The following is an 18,007-nucleotide window of genomic DNA, read 5'->3' as shown; positions in this document are numbered from 1 at the left end:
TTTACTATATATGTTAAGAGTAATGATTCACTACCACGTAAATATACAACTTTTCATCAACTTGCCTATATGGCAATGTGGTCCCTCACCTTAATTTATTTTTTTTTTTAAAAAAAAAAAAAACTTAAAAAGTAGTACGGGACTATCTTGCCACATAGGTAAGGTGGTGAAAAGTTGTATATTTAAGTGGTAGTGAATCATTACTCATATGTTAATGGGAACCCACATAGATGGGCAGCAAATCAAGTTACAATCAGACTTTCGAATTCAAATGTGTTGCGAGATTTTTGGTGTCATTTGAATTTGAATGAGATTTATTGTTAGCTTCAACAAGTATAATTAATGGTGATCATTTAATTAATTAACAATCAAAGTTAAAAGCTATTAAAAAAAAACCAAAACATAAAACAATAATATTGCTCAACACAAGTAATTGCTTTGGTATTTTATTTCATATCATATCAGAACAGCTTATTCAAATAAAAAAAAAATAAAAAAATAAAAAATAAAAAAAACAATTTAGAATAAAGTATTTCCAATTTTCCGTTCTATTACAACGAAAAGTAGTAAAATAGGAGTATTGATGACGACGTTTACATCTGCATGGGTCTTTTCATTATGACAAAATTACTGAGGATAATTATTAGCCGTAATTCCTATTGTTTCTCTTGAGGGGCAGACCCAATTAATTTAGGATAAAGACTGAAACTCAAGCACTTAAGTTTAAGCCTTCGTAATAGTTTTGATGGTGCAAGCAGGAGGATTCTGGTGGCCACCAATGAGGGGATTGACATGAACACATCGGGACGTAGCAGGACCATCTTTTCCATTGTATCTGAGGTCGATGTCACGAATCTCCACATTCGTACATGGTAGTGCCTTGCTGCAAATAATCTGAACAGCTTCCTTAGTCCGAGAAGTGCCTCTTATGTTCTTGAAGCTAACATTGCTGATCTTGATCTTAGAAGGAATCTAAAAAAAAAATAAAATAAAAAAATAAAAAAGAATATCACCAAAGTATTAGTAATATTTTTTTACCTTCAAAACAAATATATAATTAGGGCATATAATTTTTTACATAATAAGTGTGATGTGAAGTACGTACTTGTGGTTTGCACTGATTCCATGGGCAATACCCTTGGTCTATGAGGATAGGGTTATCGACGTTATTCATGATAATGTTATCAAAATGCATGTCAGAGGCAGAGCCAGGAGAAGAATCAGGCCATGTTTTGACTCTTACACCAGTCATTGTGTTTGTAAGAGTGCAACCAATAACTCTAACCCCAGAGACAGGCTGTTCATTCTGGTACTTACCAAGACTTCCTATGCTGATTCCATGGCCAGGTCCACAGTTTACTCCCTGGATAAGTATATCCCGACTGCCGTCACCTAGTGAGATACAATCATCACCAGTGGAAATCTTGGAGTTAATCACATTAATCTTGGTTGAACGTCCGATGTGAATTCCATCCGTATTAGGGCTTGTTTCAGGTGCTTTGATGGTAACATGATTGAATGTAAGATTTTGGCATCCCAAAACATTGATGTGGAATTGTTTGCTGTTATATGATGTTATGTCCCGAACTATTGAATTGGTGACGTAGTCGAACCTTAGGCTCTGTTGATTTATGAAAGTATAAGCACCACAAAATTAACATTTGCCTTCTAATTAGGTAATGCGTAAACAAACAATGGCAATTGTACTCTTATAAAGTGTTTTTTTAAACTGGGTCAGAGAAAGTTCATTCGATCTAGTCAATCTATTAATAGACCATGTGATCCCTACGTGCAGAGGAATTTCCTCCAAATCTAGTTAATTTGAAGGAAAAGTTTATATATCCTTGTGGTTAAAATGCTATATATACCACTATGATCAATCAAAGTTTATTCACATTTCCAAACTTTATACATACCTCATAGAAAAAGTTTTCCTCCAAACTAAATTAAAAAAAATTCATTCGATTAAGTGATTCTCACATATATTTAAAAATTGTCGGTTTATGTGAAAACTGGTTCAATAGACCGATGTATATGAGAATCGTAAATTTTAAGGATACATGTTAACTTAATGGTCTAGTTTGTAAGAATTTTCTGTCTATATGAAAACTTCTTTATCCTTCAATTCGTACACATGCAGATACGCTAGAATTAAACTTACAATGGGAAGATGAATGCAGTAGCTGGTTTTGGAACAACCACTTCTACCCCAAGCAGTTCTTCCCTGGCCATCAAATTCTCCAGTGCCTGACACAGTTAAGTGGTCGACACGTCCAAAACTGATCCATTTATCCCCCTTGAAGTATTTGGGGTCTCCTGGGGAATGTATGCTGCCTAGAACATTAAACTCGATAGGGCCCTTGCAAGGGCCAAGAAAATCTACAGTGCCAATCCTGTATGTTGCCGCTGGAACTACAACTTTACTCGAACCTGGATATGCACATGCATCTTTCCAAGCTTTTGTCGCAGCCTACAGAAAAATTAAATGAATATATGCATGATGAAAGTGATTTTTAGCAAGCAATATTTCTGATAAACATATACTTAATTTACATGATCATAAGATGAATACCTGGGTGATATCAAAATTAGGCTTTGCTCCATAATTTCTCACATCAAAGACACGGGTTGCGGCAGTGGCAGTGGATGCTAGCAATAGTAGCAATGATATTGTCGCAGCATTCAATTCTAAACCCATATTTACTCTTCTTTGATCTTCTTAATTTGCTTTGTGTAAATATTGGGTTTAGAAGAATATTGATCGATGAATATATATCCCATTTTGGTTTGACCCATTTATACTGCAATGCAGAAGCTCAGCACCATTAAAATTTCTAACAAATTGCTACCTGTCATTAATTGTGCAATATCTTTGAGAGGCCAGTTGTAAGATTTTAGTTTTAATTTAATTTTTTCCTATTTATTAGTCTTCTTGCATGCTTCGATCCTCCCATTGATAACTGTCTACTGAATTTGACTAATTGACTCCCTAACAAAAAAACAAAAAGCACTTATATTTGTCTCCATAAAGTATTTTCTTATTCGAGAATATTCATCATCTTGAGGAATGCTATACTTTATTCTAATGTTCTTTTGGTCTCCATCTAGAAGGATATAAATGTAATAAAAAAAATTATATTTATGTTTTTCTGGATGACATGAATGCAATTTTTTAATTACATTTATATCATTTTAGATGGACACCAAAAGAACAGTAGGAGTTCTAACATTCCTTATTCATCTTAAACGCTCTCTTTAATGAGAGAATGTTCATTTTTTTTACCCTTGGAATATGGTATTTGGATCCTCTCCAATTCACTTGAACCGGAGAGTAGCCGGTCAGTTGAATTGAGATGGCAAAATTGTCCAAAAGACAATTTTTAATTGAAGAGGATCTTATTCCTAGAATATGGCCAGGGACATTTTAACCCAAACTGAAGATATAAAATTACAGCTGGTAATAAACCAACAAAACTGCTTGGGATCAGGTTCGGATTCGACTTGGATAAATTCGAATCGATCTCGGTTTATTTAATGAATGAGCTAACCATAAACACAAAATTATGTTCAATTTTTAAACAAGATATACTCGTATAAACTAGTGCGAACAGATTCGGAATATTCGACTTGGATAAATTCGGTTCAATCTCGGTTTATTTAATGAATGAGCTTACTATAAACACAAAATTATGTTCAATTTTTAAACAAGATATTCTCGTATAAACTCGACTTGACTCGACTCGATTAATGATTTTTAGCAAAAAAAAAAAAATGCTCAACTTGACTTGTGTGTGTATATATATTAATAAAAATAGATTATGTAAATATAAGTATGTTTGTAATAATAGTGAATTATGAGTATTCTAATGGCTCATACCTCCAATGGCTCCAACAAAAACAGCTCAAAAAGCCCTTTTTTTTTTTTTTTTTTTTTTTCCTTTTTTTTGCAGTGTTTAGATAGATTGAGCCCCCGTGCTACTTGTTGGGAATAATCTTATATATTCAGACTGGCCTGTCTAAAGAGTTATGAGCTTCCAAGCCAGTACCGACTTAAGGTGAATAGTGGGCCACAAGCCAAGACAGCAAAATCGACTCTCGGATGAGCCTATCCGAGAGATGGACACCCAAATGAGTCGTCCCTGATCAAAGCTATTTTTGGGAATAATGACAGGCGGCACATCCAGATTAAGTTCTAGGAATGAACACATTATGAGACTAAGATTCAACATTTGCAACCAAAGCTCGAGACAAACATGTTCTAAGAACTCAGGTATCGATCTCATCGCAAAAGATGTCAAGTCACTCCTTGATCCACAAAAGAATATAGCCGGGTCTCAACCCCAAGAATTTCAAGACTAGGTCTCATCCCATAAAGTACGGATTAGAACCCTACTCCAAGCCGAATTGGGGTAGGAGTCACAATTCGGGTCCAATTAGGACTCTTTGAAAAACTCGGTAGACAATCCTACTCCCAGTTGGACAAGGATAGGACTCTTAGTCAAAATCGAACTCCTATCATTCCGACATTCCTAGTCCAAGTTGTAGTAGAAACTCTAATCCAGACTTACCTCTACCTCTTAGCCTATAAATAGGCATTTATACCAAGTATAAACCTTAAACTAATTTACTGTGCATTGGAGATACTTTTTTATTAGAGACTTACTTAGGCGTCGGAGTGAAACCTTGCTGACACCCCGTGAGTTCTCTCTGATTTTAGTTGTTTTGAAGTGATTTTAAGAGCATAAAAAAATCAAAGAACATGCCGTTTACACTGTACCAACGAAAACTGCTTAACACTACTGATGTAGTGTTAGAATTATTGCTACGGTGGAAGGCGGGGGTATTTTCTACAGTAGCACCATGACTAACGCATAGCAAAGCAGCGCCCAGTAAAACGACAACCACATGCATCATATATATGAAATAAATTCAGGTATAAAAATAGCACGATAAAAATAAACAGTATAAAGATAAAGGGGCAACTAGCTACTTTGGTTTATATCTTTGTGTTATTTTTTATGAAGAAGAGATCGATAGGAAATGATTAATTAAATTATTTAACTAATATTTTAATAACTAGGATTATCATAATTAGATTCGAAATAATTTACCTGATAAAGAAGGAGGAAGTTCAAGTTGATTCACTTTCAGGATCTCTCCTCCTTTATCGTTTACCCATCGTCAGTTACAAACTTACAGCAAATTGGAACGTTAGTTATTTACGTTCTAGAAACCCTTACGATTCGACGATCACAATTTGACGCAATGAAAGTTTTTCAATTTTCTGGAAGGATGAATTTCTCTCTGCAGCAAACGTATTCCCAATTTTATCGGTGATCGAAAGAGCGAAACTTTTGTTCGATCATGCAAGATTTGTAGCCTTTTTAGTATTAAAATATTAATTAAATGAATAAATTTTTTATTTTTTATTCTTTTAGGTGCAATAATACTACGTGGCCTTCTTAATTCTCACGTGGACATACGTCTCTAAAATATTAATTACTTGCAGGCTGTGATTTCGAATGCATAAAAGGATTTGGCTTTTCTCAATAAACACCAATTGATTTTCAAATGAGATGGTCAAATACTCAATCCAAATAATGGTATCAGAGCCAGAATCATGAGTTTGAGTCGCGAGAATACTGTCACGTTGAGAGAGGAATTGTTGGGGTGCACCGTGCAACAATGCCCGCTCGATCTGCTCACGAAGACGACTCTTAAACTATGCATTGTGGGGTGCGATTTTGAAGGGTTAGTCAAAAAAATAAATTGGTCCCTACCGTCTGAAAAATTAACAGAATCTGTTAAACTCACCAAACTCTTTTTTGCGGCACCCAAAAATATTATTAATAGTGACATTGGTCGCTGCACAGTTGAGTGGTTATTAGCGGCGGTCCTATTGGGTCGCCCTAATAATTAATCATTAGCTAGGTCTATTAATTATTGATATAGTAGAACATTAAAATATTAATTAAATTATTAAATTTACCATTTACTACCAAGTTAACTTTTGAAATAAGTTAAGATTTAACAATATATAGTGTGATGAATTGACTTTGTTTTCTGTTCTCAAAACTCAAGTTAAAGACATTAATTAACAATGACCCAAAACATAAAACATTGCTTCTTTTTTTTTTTTGAAACAACATAAAACATTGCTCAACACACTATTTTATTTTATTTTTATTATTATTATTTATTTATTTATTTATTTATTCTTATTATTCTATGTTATATCATAATATATACTTTTTCAAATAAAAAACAAAATAAACTTTTGAGGACATACCCAATTTAGAATAAAGTATCCCCATAACACAATGTAATGTATTTCCAATTATATTTTCCGCTATACAGAAAGTCTCTTTTCAATATGATCAAATTTCAAAGCATAATGTCTTACAAAAAAACAAAATTCCAAGCATAATAAAATAAAGATTTCGTATAGTTTCTCTTGGGGGATAACTAAAGATTGAAACTCAAGCATTTTATAATTTCATGAGAAAAACAAACTGCTGGTTCGGTGGTATATACAAACTAGCTTGCAACTTAAGCTTTCTTTTTCAAAAGAGTTTTTATGGTGCTCAGGCAACGACCGTGCAAGCACGAGGATTCTGGTAGCCACCAATGAGGGGAGTGACATGAGCACATCGGGACGTAGCAGGGCCATCTTTTCCATTGTATTTGAGGTCTATGTCACGAAGCTCCACCTTCTGACATGGTAGTGCCTTGCTGCAAATAATCTCCACAGCGTTCTTAGTCCGAGAAGTGCCTTTTATGTTCTTGAAGCTAACATTGCTGATCTTGATCTGAGAAGGAATCTAAAAATAAAAATAAAAAATCCAGAAAAACGAAGCTATAATTAGAGATGATAATTTTTTACATGATTCGCGGACCCAATACGAAATTAGCAGGTTACGGTTCAAGGCCGGTCTGCTTCATTTAATTCAATGAGTCGGGTTAGGGTTGACCTATATAGTCTTATATTCATATCTCAACATGATCAGAACCCAAAAGGAAATTAGCAGGTTACAGTTGAGGGGTTTGACCCGTTTAATTAAATTAGTCGAATTAGCTAGGGTTCACCTATATATTCTTATACCTATGACTCCACACGATCCGAGTCTGACATGTGAATACGAATTGTCACCCCTAGCTATAATATATAACATGAAACCTTATCATTGTAATGTTATAAGTACGTACCTCTCGTTTGCATTGATTCCATGGGCAGTACCCTTGGTCTATGAGGATAGGAGTGTCGACGTTATTCATGATAATGTTCTCGAAATGCAAATCGAAGGCAGATCCAGGATAAGAATTAGGCCATGTTTTGACTCTCACGCCAGTCATTGTGTTTGTAAGAGTGCAACCAATAACTCTGACCCCAGACACAGGCTGTTCATTATGGTACTTACCAAGACTTCCTATGCTGATTCCATGGCCAGGTCCACAGTTTACTCCCTGAATAAGTATATCCCTGCTGCCGTCACCGAGGGAGATGCAATCATCACCAGTTGAAATCTTTGAATTAATCACGTTAACCTTGGTTGAACGTCCGATGTGAATTCCATCCGTGTTAGGGCTGTTTTGAGGTGCTCTGATAGTAACATGGTCGAATGTAAGATTTTTGCACCCAAAAACATTGATGTGGAATTGTTTGCTGTTATATGACGTTATGTCCCGGACTATTGAATTGGTGATGTAGTCGAACCTTAGGCTCTGTTGGTTTATGAAAGCATAAGAACCACAAAATTATCATTCCTTTTAGGTAATGCGTAAACAAACAAACAACGGCAATTATATACACCGATAAACTTTTCCTTCAAACTAGATTATATTAGAGAAAATTCTTTTGATGCAGTCTATTAATAGACTACGTAATCCTTATAACATGCGGATTAATTTTCTCCAACCCGATTTAGATGAAAACTTTATCCATCATACACAACTAAGATAGAAATAAACTTACAATGGGAAGATGGATGCAGTAGCTGGTTTTGGAGCAACCACTTCTACCCCAAGCAGTTCTTCCCTGCCCATCAAAATCTCCAGTGCCTGACACAGTTAAGTGGTCGATACGTGCAAAACTGATCCAATTATCCCCGGTAAAGTATTTGGGGTCTCCTGGGGAATGTATACTGCCTAGAACGTTAAACTCGATGGGACCCTTGCAAGGGCCAAGAAAAATTACAGTGCCAACCCTGTATGTTGCTGCTGGAACTACAACTTTACTCGAACCTGGATATGCACATGCATCTTTCCAAGCTCTTGTCACAGCCTAAAGACAAAATGAATGATGAAAATGATTTTTAGCCAGCAATATTTCTGATAAATATAAATTTGATTTACATGATCATAAGGAGAATACCTGGGTGATATCAAGATTAGGCTTTGCTCCATAATTTCTCACATCGAAGACACGGGTTAAGGCATTGGCAGTGGATGCTAACATTAATAATAATAGCACTGATATTGTCGCAACATTCAATTCTACAGACATATTTACACTTCTTTTCTTCGTAATTTGCTTCGTGTAAATATTGGGTTTCAAAGAAAGATGAATATCCCATTTTGGTTTGAGCCATTTATAGTGCAATAGAGAGTATAATTCAGCACCATTAAAATTTCTAACCAATTGCTACCCATCATTGTGCAATATCAATGAGAGGTTGTAAGATTTTAGTTTTAACTTAATTAATTTTTTCTTTACATCATTTTTGTGGTGAGGAAAACAAATGGTATTTGGGGATGTACAAATTTTTTTCTACAATCCAGTGTATGAAACTGACATAAGTCCAAAATGCACGTAATTCTCCCACAAATTTTTAAAGATGTCATATGCATTTTTAATATGAGAAACACATATATGCATTGAAAGAATTTCATCTAATTCAATTTGGAGGAAAAAATTGTTCGGTGGAGGTTAGGATTCTTTGGAGTTTTTTTCTTTATTAGATTTAAATTAAAGAACTCTTTAATAAAATTTACCTAAAAGATCTAAAGGATGTTGATCCATTATTTATTAGGCATTTTCCTTATATCGATCGTTACCTAAGAGGCACATTAAAAATTAGAAATTCGTCTACACCAAAATTGAATTTGGTGACTTTGATCTCACGAATCAATCGTATACATGTATTAGCATTAAACCTCCTCAATTGACTACAAGTAAAAAACAAATAGATGGACAAATCTAGACCATGAAACCAAGGTATGTCTCACAAAATTTTAAAAAACGGTTTTCACTTTCAAATAATTTTCATTAGTGTTTGGATTGAGATCCTTAACAATTTGGATGGCACATTGTAAAAAACCTCATATGAGATTTACTTGCGTAAATTAATTTTGGATTTTACAGCCACCTACTAAGTTCCATATGAGCTCTCTCACAAATATTGTCTAAATTGCTTAAGATCCCAATCTTACGTCATCTCCACTACCGACACACTTTTCAAAACAAATTTCAAAGTTTGTTTTTTCATAATAAATAAAAATTAAATAAATAAATAAACAGGGTTGATTTCTCAAGTACATGACGACTAGGGTGAGATAGGATTTATTTAATGCATTGTTTTTAGTACAAACAAAAGAAAATGGACAAAGTTTTTCTTTGGGTTTGGAATAATTAATTAATTTCTTTAATCCAATTTATTAAATTAATATTTGTCTTTAAATCGTGTGATTGGAGCCATGTAAGTAACTAAATTTTTTTTTAACACCTTCCAATCATATGGGACGGAGCTAGAAACTCTTACAGGCAGAGGCTAAGGGCCAAAAAAAATTATTAGTATGGGCCAGTAAGCTAAAATTTTATTTTTTTATCTTATAATTTTTTTTTACTTAATTTTTTTTTTGTTGTTTTTTGGAATTGATCGAGGGAGGGTCATGGCCCCTACTTGCCCCCCCCCCCCCCCCCCCCCTCTTAGATCCATCCCTGAATTATGTTGACACATGTCAGTGAGTTATATTAGAGTTAGACACCAGTCGTAGGTCTACCAACTACAACAAAAATTGTCATTAGCGATGACATTATCAGCAGCAACTCAAAAGTCAATGCTGATAAGTACTTATCAAAGTCGACATTTTAGAGTTGATGTTAATAAGCGACTATTAGCAACACCATTTAGGTCGACACTAATATCTCGTTGCTAATAACCTTATTGAAATTTTTTTCCATGCACGGGTTGAAGCAGGAAGTTATTAGCAACGATATTCTCACATTAGCAATGACAAAAGTCGACGCTAATAATAACATATTAATGTCAGCACCAACGTCATCGCTAATGTTATATCGGAATGAAAATAAAAAATTAAACAAACATCAGTGATGATCATTATCGTTGCTGATGTATAGGGTAGTCACGTCGACATTATGATCAACGTTTTTGCCCTATTATCAGCACCGACACAAATAAGTCGACGCTGATGACTTAATTAAAAAATAAATAAATAAATAAAAGAACATTAGCTTTGACTATTGGGCCGATGCTAAAGGCCCATTATCAGCCTTAATAAGCAAGAGTTTGATGACTTTTGCTAATTAATTAATTAAAAATAATAATATAAAAACACATTTACAAGAGTTGCTGATGATGTCCTATTGTGTAGGGCGTGCATCAGAGTCGACTCTGATGGTGATCAATAAGAAGTTCGCTCGTTAAAGAACGACCAACCGGAAAGTTGGAGCAGAGACTCGTGAGAAGCACGTCATCCTAGAGAGGGTTGAGAGGGTTATGGTAAAATTACTAGGGAGTAAGGTTTTCTATATTCGGTAGTTAGTTATTCATTGATTGAGTCGAATCTTGGGTTTTGCTATCTCGAAAATGTTTTTTCTTGGTGCAAGATTTTCCTCCTTGTCAACAAAAATCTATGTCATGAATTGTTTATTGGGAAAACTTTACTTACCACCCTTGATCTTTCATCATTTTTGCAATCATACCTATAAACTTTAAAGTGTCAATTTAGTGCATCAATCTTTCAAATTTTTTTATTTTATTTTTTTTTTCCAATTTCACCATTTTGTTATGATTTTTTGTTAAATCTTGTCAAAATTCTCAAAATACTCATTTTTTTTTAGTATATATATAAATTTTTTGAACATTCAGGCATGTATTTTTTTTTTTTTCCCCAAAATTCTGTTAAATCCTGATCATTGCCTAAATCCTTGCAATTTTTTTTTCCTAAAGAAAAAATAAGGGTATTTTAGGGATTTTGACACCTCTCCATTAGGATTTAATAGAAAATTTTAACATATTGATAAAATTGAAAAGAATTGAAAGATGGATACACTAAATTGATACTTTTTAAAGATTATGCATATGATTGAAAAAGTAATCAAAGATCAAAGATGATATGTAAAGTTTTTTATTGTGAAATATCATTTACGGCTGTGAGTTGTTTTATTCCGCTGCGGGTTTGGGGTCTAAATATTGAGAATTGTTAAAACTCTTGCATATTTCTCAAAGGTCTTAAGACTCGATCTTAACCTTGCTTGTGAACTTTAGCACACATGCACTACACTTAATATGGTTTTAGGAAATATTTTATTTTTTCCTCTTTGTAATGTATATTAAAATGTAATTTTGTGTGTTATATATGTAATTTTTGGATCGAAGACATGCACAACTTTGACAACTTAAAATTTCTTAAAAAGAATTTAAGACAAAAACCCGCACATAGCCCGGGTTATACGCTAGTTCCGCACTTTATTTTAGCACTTTATTTCATTAAAAAAAAAAAGGAAAACAAATTGCTGGTTCCGCGTTCTACGCAAAGTAGCTAGCAACTTAATAATCATTCTTGTTAAGAGTTCTGATGGTACAAGCAGGAGGATTCTGGGTGCCACCGATGATGGGATTAACATTAACACATCGGGAAGTTGCAGGGCCATCTTTTCCATTGTATTTGAGGTCTATGTCACGGAGCTCCACGTTCTGACATGGTAGTGACTTACTGCAAACAATCACGACAACGTTCTTTGTACGAGAAGTGCCTCTTATGTTCTTGAAGCTAACATTGCTGATCTTGATTTTAGAGGGAATCTAAAAAAACGTACCGAAGAAAAAAAATAATACCAAAGTATAGTATTAGTAATATTTCTTTTCCTTGAAAACAAAGCTATAATTATGGTTGAGAATTTTTGACACGACTCCCGAACGTGACACAAGATTAGCAAATTAAGGTTAAAGGGTTTGACATATTTAATTAAATTGGTTGCTTTAGAGTTGACATTTATAGTCTTATAGACATACTTCGACATGATCTGAACCCAACACGCGACATTAGGGTAGTAAGTTTTGACACGACCCGTGAATCCGACACGAACCCAACATGAAGTTAGCATGTAAAAGTTGAAAGGTTTAACCCGTTTAATTAAATTGGTCGAGTTACAGTTGACATATATAGTCTCATACTCATGTTTCGACAAAACCCAAACCCGATACGTGAACACGAATAACCACCCTAACTATAATAACATGAAACCTGATGAGTGTGATGTTAAGTACGTACCTCTGGTTTGCACGTATTCCATGGGCAGTACCCTTGGTCTATGAGGATAGGAAAGTCGACGTTAGTCACGGTAATGTTCTCAAAATGAATATCAGAGGCAGAGCCAGGATAAGAGTCAGGCCATGTTTTGATTCTCACACCATTCATTGTGTTCATAAGATTGCAGCTAATAACTCTGACTCCAGACACGGGTTGTTCATTCTGATACTTACCAAGACTTCCTATGCTGATTCCATGGCCAGGTCCACAATTTACTCCTTGGATAAGTATATCCCGGCTGCCATCACCGAGGGAGATACAGTCATCTCCAGTTGAAATCTTTGAATTAATCACATTAATCTTGGTTGAACGTCCAATGTGAATTCCATCTGTATTCGGGCTATTGGCAGGTGCTGTGATGGTAACATGGTTGAATGTAAGATTTTGGCACCCCAAAACATTGATGTGGAATTGTTTGCTGTTGTATGATGTTATGTCCTGGACTATTGAATTGGTGACGTAGTCAAACCTTAGGCTCTGTTGATGTATGAAAGCATAAGCACCTCAAAATTAGCATTCCTTTTAGGTAAAGTTTAGCTAAACAAACGGATAAAGTTTTTCTTCCACTAGGTTGATTTTCAAAGTACAGATGTCAATTTAACAGAATGGTTTGTAAGAATTCTCTGTTAAGAAGAAAACTTTATCCATTGTACACAGATAAGGTAGAAATAAACTTACAATGGGAAGATGGATGCAATAGCTAGTTTTGGAACAACCACTTCTACCCCAAGCAGTTCCTCCTTGACCATCAAAATCTCCAGTGCCTGAAACAGTTAAGTGGTCGATATGTGCGAAACTGATCCAAGTATCCCCCGTGAAGTATTTGGGGTCTCCTGGGGAATGTATGCTGCCTAGAACATTAAACTCGATAGGACCCTTGCAAGGGCCAAGAAAAATTACTGTGCCAACTCTGTATGTTGCTGCTGGAACTACAACTTTACTCGAACCTGGATATGCACATGCATCTTTCCAAGCTCTTGTCACAGCCTAAAGACAAAATGAATGATGAAAATGATTTTTAGCGAGCAATATTTCTGATAAATATATATTTAATTTACATGATCATAATAAGGAGAATACCTGGGTGATATCAATATTAGGCTTTGCTCCATAATTTCTCACATCAAAGACACGGGTTAAGGCATTGGCAGTGGATGCTAACAATAATAATAGCACTGATATCGTCGCAACATTCGATTCTACAGACATACTTACACTTCTTTACTTCGTAATTTGCTTCGTGTAAATATTGGGTTTCGAAGCAAGAGGAATATATATCCCATTTTGGTTTGAGCCATTTATAGTGCAATACAGAAGCTCAGCACCATTAAAATTGCTAACTAATTGCCACCCAACATTGTGCTATTGCTCTGAGAGGTTATAAGATTTTAGTTTCATCTTCTTTTTTTTGTTCTTATAACTGAAGTTCGCTCCAGTTTCATTTTGAAACAAATTTAACTACTTCTATATAGAAAGGTATCTAGAATTGGTCAAGAAAGTATATAAACTTGGACGTTTTGTCCTTATTTAGTAAGGGCAGCATTCCACTCCACAGGGTACAGTAGAACAAATGGAAATATACAAAATGACTGATAATTTTTTACACGACTCGTAAACCCAACACAAAATTAAATTATGGTTAATCTATATAATTTTATACGTATTTATGCTTCGATATGACCCAAATCCGACATAATGAGAGTTGAGGGGTCTAAAGACTCTAAACCATTTATTTAAATGGGTTAGATTATGGTTGACCTATATAATTTTATAGTCATGGGCCTCAACAGTACTTGAATCCAACACACAAATACAAATTGATACCCCTAATATATAGGAGAGGAAAAAAACATTTTTCAGTTATTATTATTAGAGTAATATTATTTAGTAAACTATCATACGACTGTCTTACAATTGGATTGGCATGATAGTAAAAATCAGCAACTTTTTTTTTTTTTTTTTAACCCTTACTGATCGATTGAATGGCTGATTTTTCTTACCATATATCATCAAGTTGTGTGACAGTCATATACGTACGTACTGTAATATACTGAATATTATTATTATTATTATTATCATTATTACTGTGGAAGTTGTTTTCAATTATTAGTTTCGAGGGCAGCTAATTAGTTTAGTTTTCCTGGTTGTCAGATCAAGAACGAAGTATTGCGGTTGAGAACTTGTGTTTCCCTTGGTGACAAGAGCTTGGTCGTTCAATGGAATTGCTATAGATAGCAATACCATTTCATCATTTATTTAAAAAAAAAAAAAATGGGAAAAAAAGAAGAAGAAGAAGAAGATAAAAGAACAGAAACACACCTGGATAGACTGTAAAAATATATATATATTTTTGGGGGCTTATAATTACAATTTACATGGATTGTTGGCAGGGTGGCTCAAAAAATATTAAGGCGGTAAAAAGTTAAAATTGAGACCATTTTAACTTTAAAATATTAATATAATAAATTTTTATATACTAAAAAATTAATTTAAAAATCATTCCTGGCCTCTAGCTTTTTTAGATGTAAAACTACTAATCAAATTTTCATATTCAAGTTTTTATAATATATTATTCCCAATAAATAATATGGCTGATCTATTTTTTTTTTTTTTTTGTAAGATAAACAATTGTAGGTAGAATTTAATTAATTGTGTACCAAAATTAACGACATGCGATCAAAACTCATAACAACGGCAAACTAAAATCAATAGCATCATGTAATAGTAAATATAACATATAAACTATATATTAAAGAAATAAAGAATAATAGAAACATGAAGCAAAAGATTAGAAGTGATGAAAGAAAATAAGAGGAAAAAAGGAATATAAATTGATAGTGAATTGTGCTATAGTTTGAAATTTTTATGATTTTAATCATGCTACCTATCTTTCATTCTTTTTTTTCTTTTTTTCTTTAAAAAAAACTCTCATGTCATGTCAAATAGCCTCCTCTTATTTTATTTTCTTGAGGCCTTTTACTTTTTTGTTTTTTTTCGAAAACTTTAATACGAATTCCTTTTTTTAGGGTTTTTTAATAAATTAGGAGCCTTAGGGGATGGCCTAACAAGTACTGTGCATAAAAACCTGCACCCACCCATATACCAGAACATCACATAATGCATCATTCATTTGAACGAAACGAAAATCTGGTTTCAGTTTTCCCCATGGAATAATTACTAGTGCATCAAAACCTCAACCATGCTACTTTGGTAGTTTTTTTATCATCATGAGTCTTGTCTTGCAATTAAGCAGGCTTAGCGTTGGCTGGATATTCCAACAGGGACGACATAGAAGATAGCCGTAAAACTATAGTATACCAGGTCTTGCAAGGGAGAAACAATGCTGCACTTTACTGCATCAAACAGAGGAAAATAACAGAAGGAAAACAGAGAAGACAAGGGCTACTGCAAAGCTAATTTTCTCGTTCAGATATTCCAGAAATATATAAGCTATTTATACGTCGAATAGATCATTTGTAGCCTTACAAGCGGACTAAATCATAATCCTACAATTAACATTTGTTAACTAAACCAAACACAAGTTAAAACTAGAGTTATATATAACTTATTTACATGAAATTTAGGATCTGTTTGGTATTTCAATTTTAAAACGTGTGATTTAAAAATAACTTTATACTATTTGTATAGTACTGGTTTTTTAGTTCCCGTGCTTAAGTGTTTTTCTGGTATCTTTGTTTCTGAGAGTTGTAAATTGTCGGGCTGTTGCTTCTTTTGTGGTTTACAATTGTAATATTGTTTCTTTGTTGAATAGGAGGTTACATGCTTTATGCTAAATCTCAAAAGATTGAGATTTATCTGTGATTTTGTGTAGTTGGTATTGATATAAGCTGCTTTGAGGCAACCTGAGTTACAGTAGGTTTCTACTCGAGGGATAATAGTGATTTGAAAATGTGCTATTTGAAAATGCAATTTTTAAAAACACAGTTAAACGTTTGGTAAAATTATAGTTTGGTCTTTAAAGTTTCAGTTTCGGCTTTAAAGTCTTGCGTTTTTTAAAATGCACTCATTGCCTGCTATATATTTAAAAATGTAGATGTTTATATGTTTTCAAATCGTAATTTTATAGAATTTAGGTTTTCAAATATATTTTGGTTCTTCTTTTAGCTTTATTCCTGTTGCCAAATATATTATTAGAATATAAAATAAATAATTAAATTTACTTCTTCCGATCCTATTAACTTAAACTTTTAAGATAAGCAGTGATTTAACGTATATAATTAAGCGTTGCTTCTTGAGGAATAGCTTTATATATATTTATATATATGCAGTGTTGGAAAATTTCAATTTTGGGTAGTTTAGAATTATTGAAACGTACAAGCTAAAGTCATGCATGTTGATGAATATTTGTGAAACAGCCAATTCCACGCTGCTAAAAATAGACTTAAATGTTCATTTGCATGGAACTTTTGCCTGAAAATTCGTCCAATCTCCGATCCCGTAAGCCGACCATGAATAAATTAACCTTATGTTGATCCGTATGCACTTTGTGTTGAATAATTATTGGTTTCTTATTTGACTCATAAAAAAAAATAATAATAAATAACAAATAAACAATAAATAAATAAATAAAAAATTGGTTTCTTCTTTGACATGCATGTGTCTTAAACAAATTTCAGTTTATCATGATCGACACCAACGTAATAGACCATCAATGTCAACAATTGAGTCGACGCTGATTATAGGACATCAGTGTCGATTCTGAGTCGATGTTGATCGATAACAATGTACAGCATCGACAATTATTTGATTTGATTTTTTTTGAAGTCATCATCAACATCTCATTTAGGGTTCTAAATCCATTAGTACTGTTGAATCTAAATATTATCAACGGCAACATTTTGTCACCATTGAAATGTCATTATTAGTGTATACTCCAATGTCGAAGCTGATGAGCATATGAGTTGGAGCATTTGTGTCGACATTATTAGCGTCGACTTGTCGCTACAAAAACATAATAGTGGCAACTTCTTGACTTTTAGCATTGACTTTTTGTGGATGCTAATAATTTTTATTTATTTTTTTTTTTTTTTGTAATGATTGTACAACATGTTGTAATTGGTAGACCATGCATCTATGGTTCTCCTCGTTAATAAAAAAAAATGTAAACACTCCTGCATAACATTTTTGGAAAATAAGAGAAATTAATGATACACGCACTTTTATTGGATTTTGAATTCAATAAAAATTTTCACTACCACATACGTCAAGGAATATTGTGCACTTAAGAGTGTAGAGTAAGAATATGTGTAGTATTTCTCATTCAATATATAATTTTATGAACAACTCCAAAGGAGCAAAATCCATGCATGTGTAGCAGAAGTATACGTACAAGAGAATACAACTATATATACAATATTGTTGCCGTCTACCATTATTATTTTGACTAATCAAAATTTTCACTACGTGCAGATCGATTTGCTTTGTTCATCATAAG

General features: G+C 33.6%; 3 protein-coding genes across 3 annotated transcripts; all 3 read right to left on the bottom strand.

The window, feature by feature from the left end:
* Nucleotides 1-723: 723 nt before the first annotated feature.
* Nucleotides 724-2,698, bottom strand: LOC133861902 (exopolygalacturonase-like). The gene is made up of 4 exons (XM_062297725.1): nt 2,573-2,698; nt 2,162-2,470; nt 1,106-1,621; nt 724-972 (listed from the first exon to the last, which is right to left on the bottom strand). Exons 1-4 carry the CDS (start codon nt 2,696-2,698, stop codon nt 724-726), a joined length of 1,200 nt encoding a protein of 399 aa, XP_062153709.1.
* A 3,886-nt stretch (nt 2,699-6,584) lies between these two features.
* Nucleotides 6,585-8,503, bottom strand: LOC133861900 (exopolygalacturonase-like). The gene is made up of 4 exons (XM_062297723.1): nt 8,372-8,503; nt 7,973-8,281; nt 7,207-7,722; nt 6,585-6,821 (listed from the first exon to the last, which is right to left on the bottom strand). The coding sequence occupies exons 1-4, from the start codon at nt 8,501-8,503 to the stop codon at nt 6,585-6,587; spliced, it is 1,194 nt and encodes a 397-aa protein (XP_062153707.1).
* A 3,286-nt stretch (nt 8,504-11,789) lies between these two features.
* Nucleotides 11,790-13,761, bottom strand: LOC133861891 (exopolygalacturonase-like). The gene is made up of 4 exons (XM_062297711.1): nt 13,633-13,761; nt 13,231-13,539; nt 12,514-13,029; nt 11,790-12,044 (listed from the first exon to the last, which is right to left on the bottom strand). Exons 1-4 carry the CDS (start codon nt 13,759-13,761, stop codon nt 11,790-11,792), a joined length of 1,209 nt encoding a protein of 402 aa, XP_062153695.1.
* Between the last annotated feature and the right edge of the window lie 4,246 nt (nt 13,762-18,007).

Source organism: Alnus glutinosa, chromosome 2, assembly GCF_958979055.1.
Source record: "Alnus glutinosa chromosome 2, dhAlnGlut1.1, whole genome shotgun sequence".
NCBI classification, from domain to species: Eukaryota; Viridiplantae; Streptophyta; class Magnoliopsida; order Fagales; family Betulaceae; genus Alnus; species Alnus glutinosa.
Note: the sequence above shows the minus strand (reverse complement) of the source record. Positions and strands in the feature narration are given on the sequence as shown.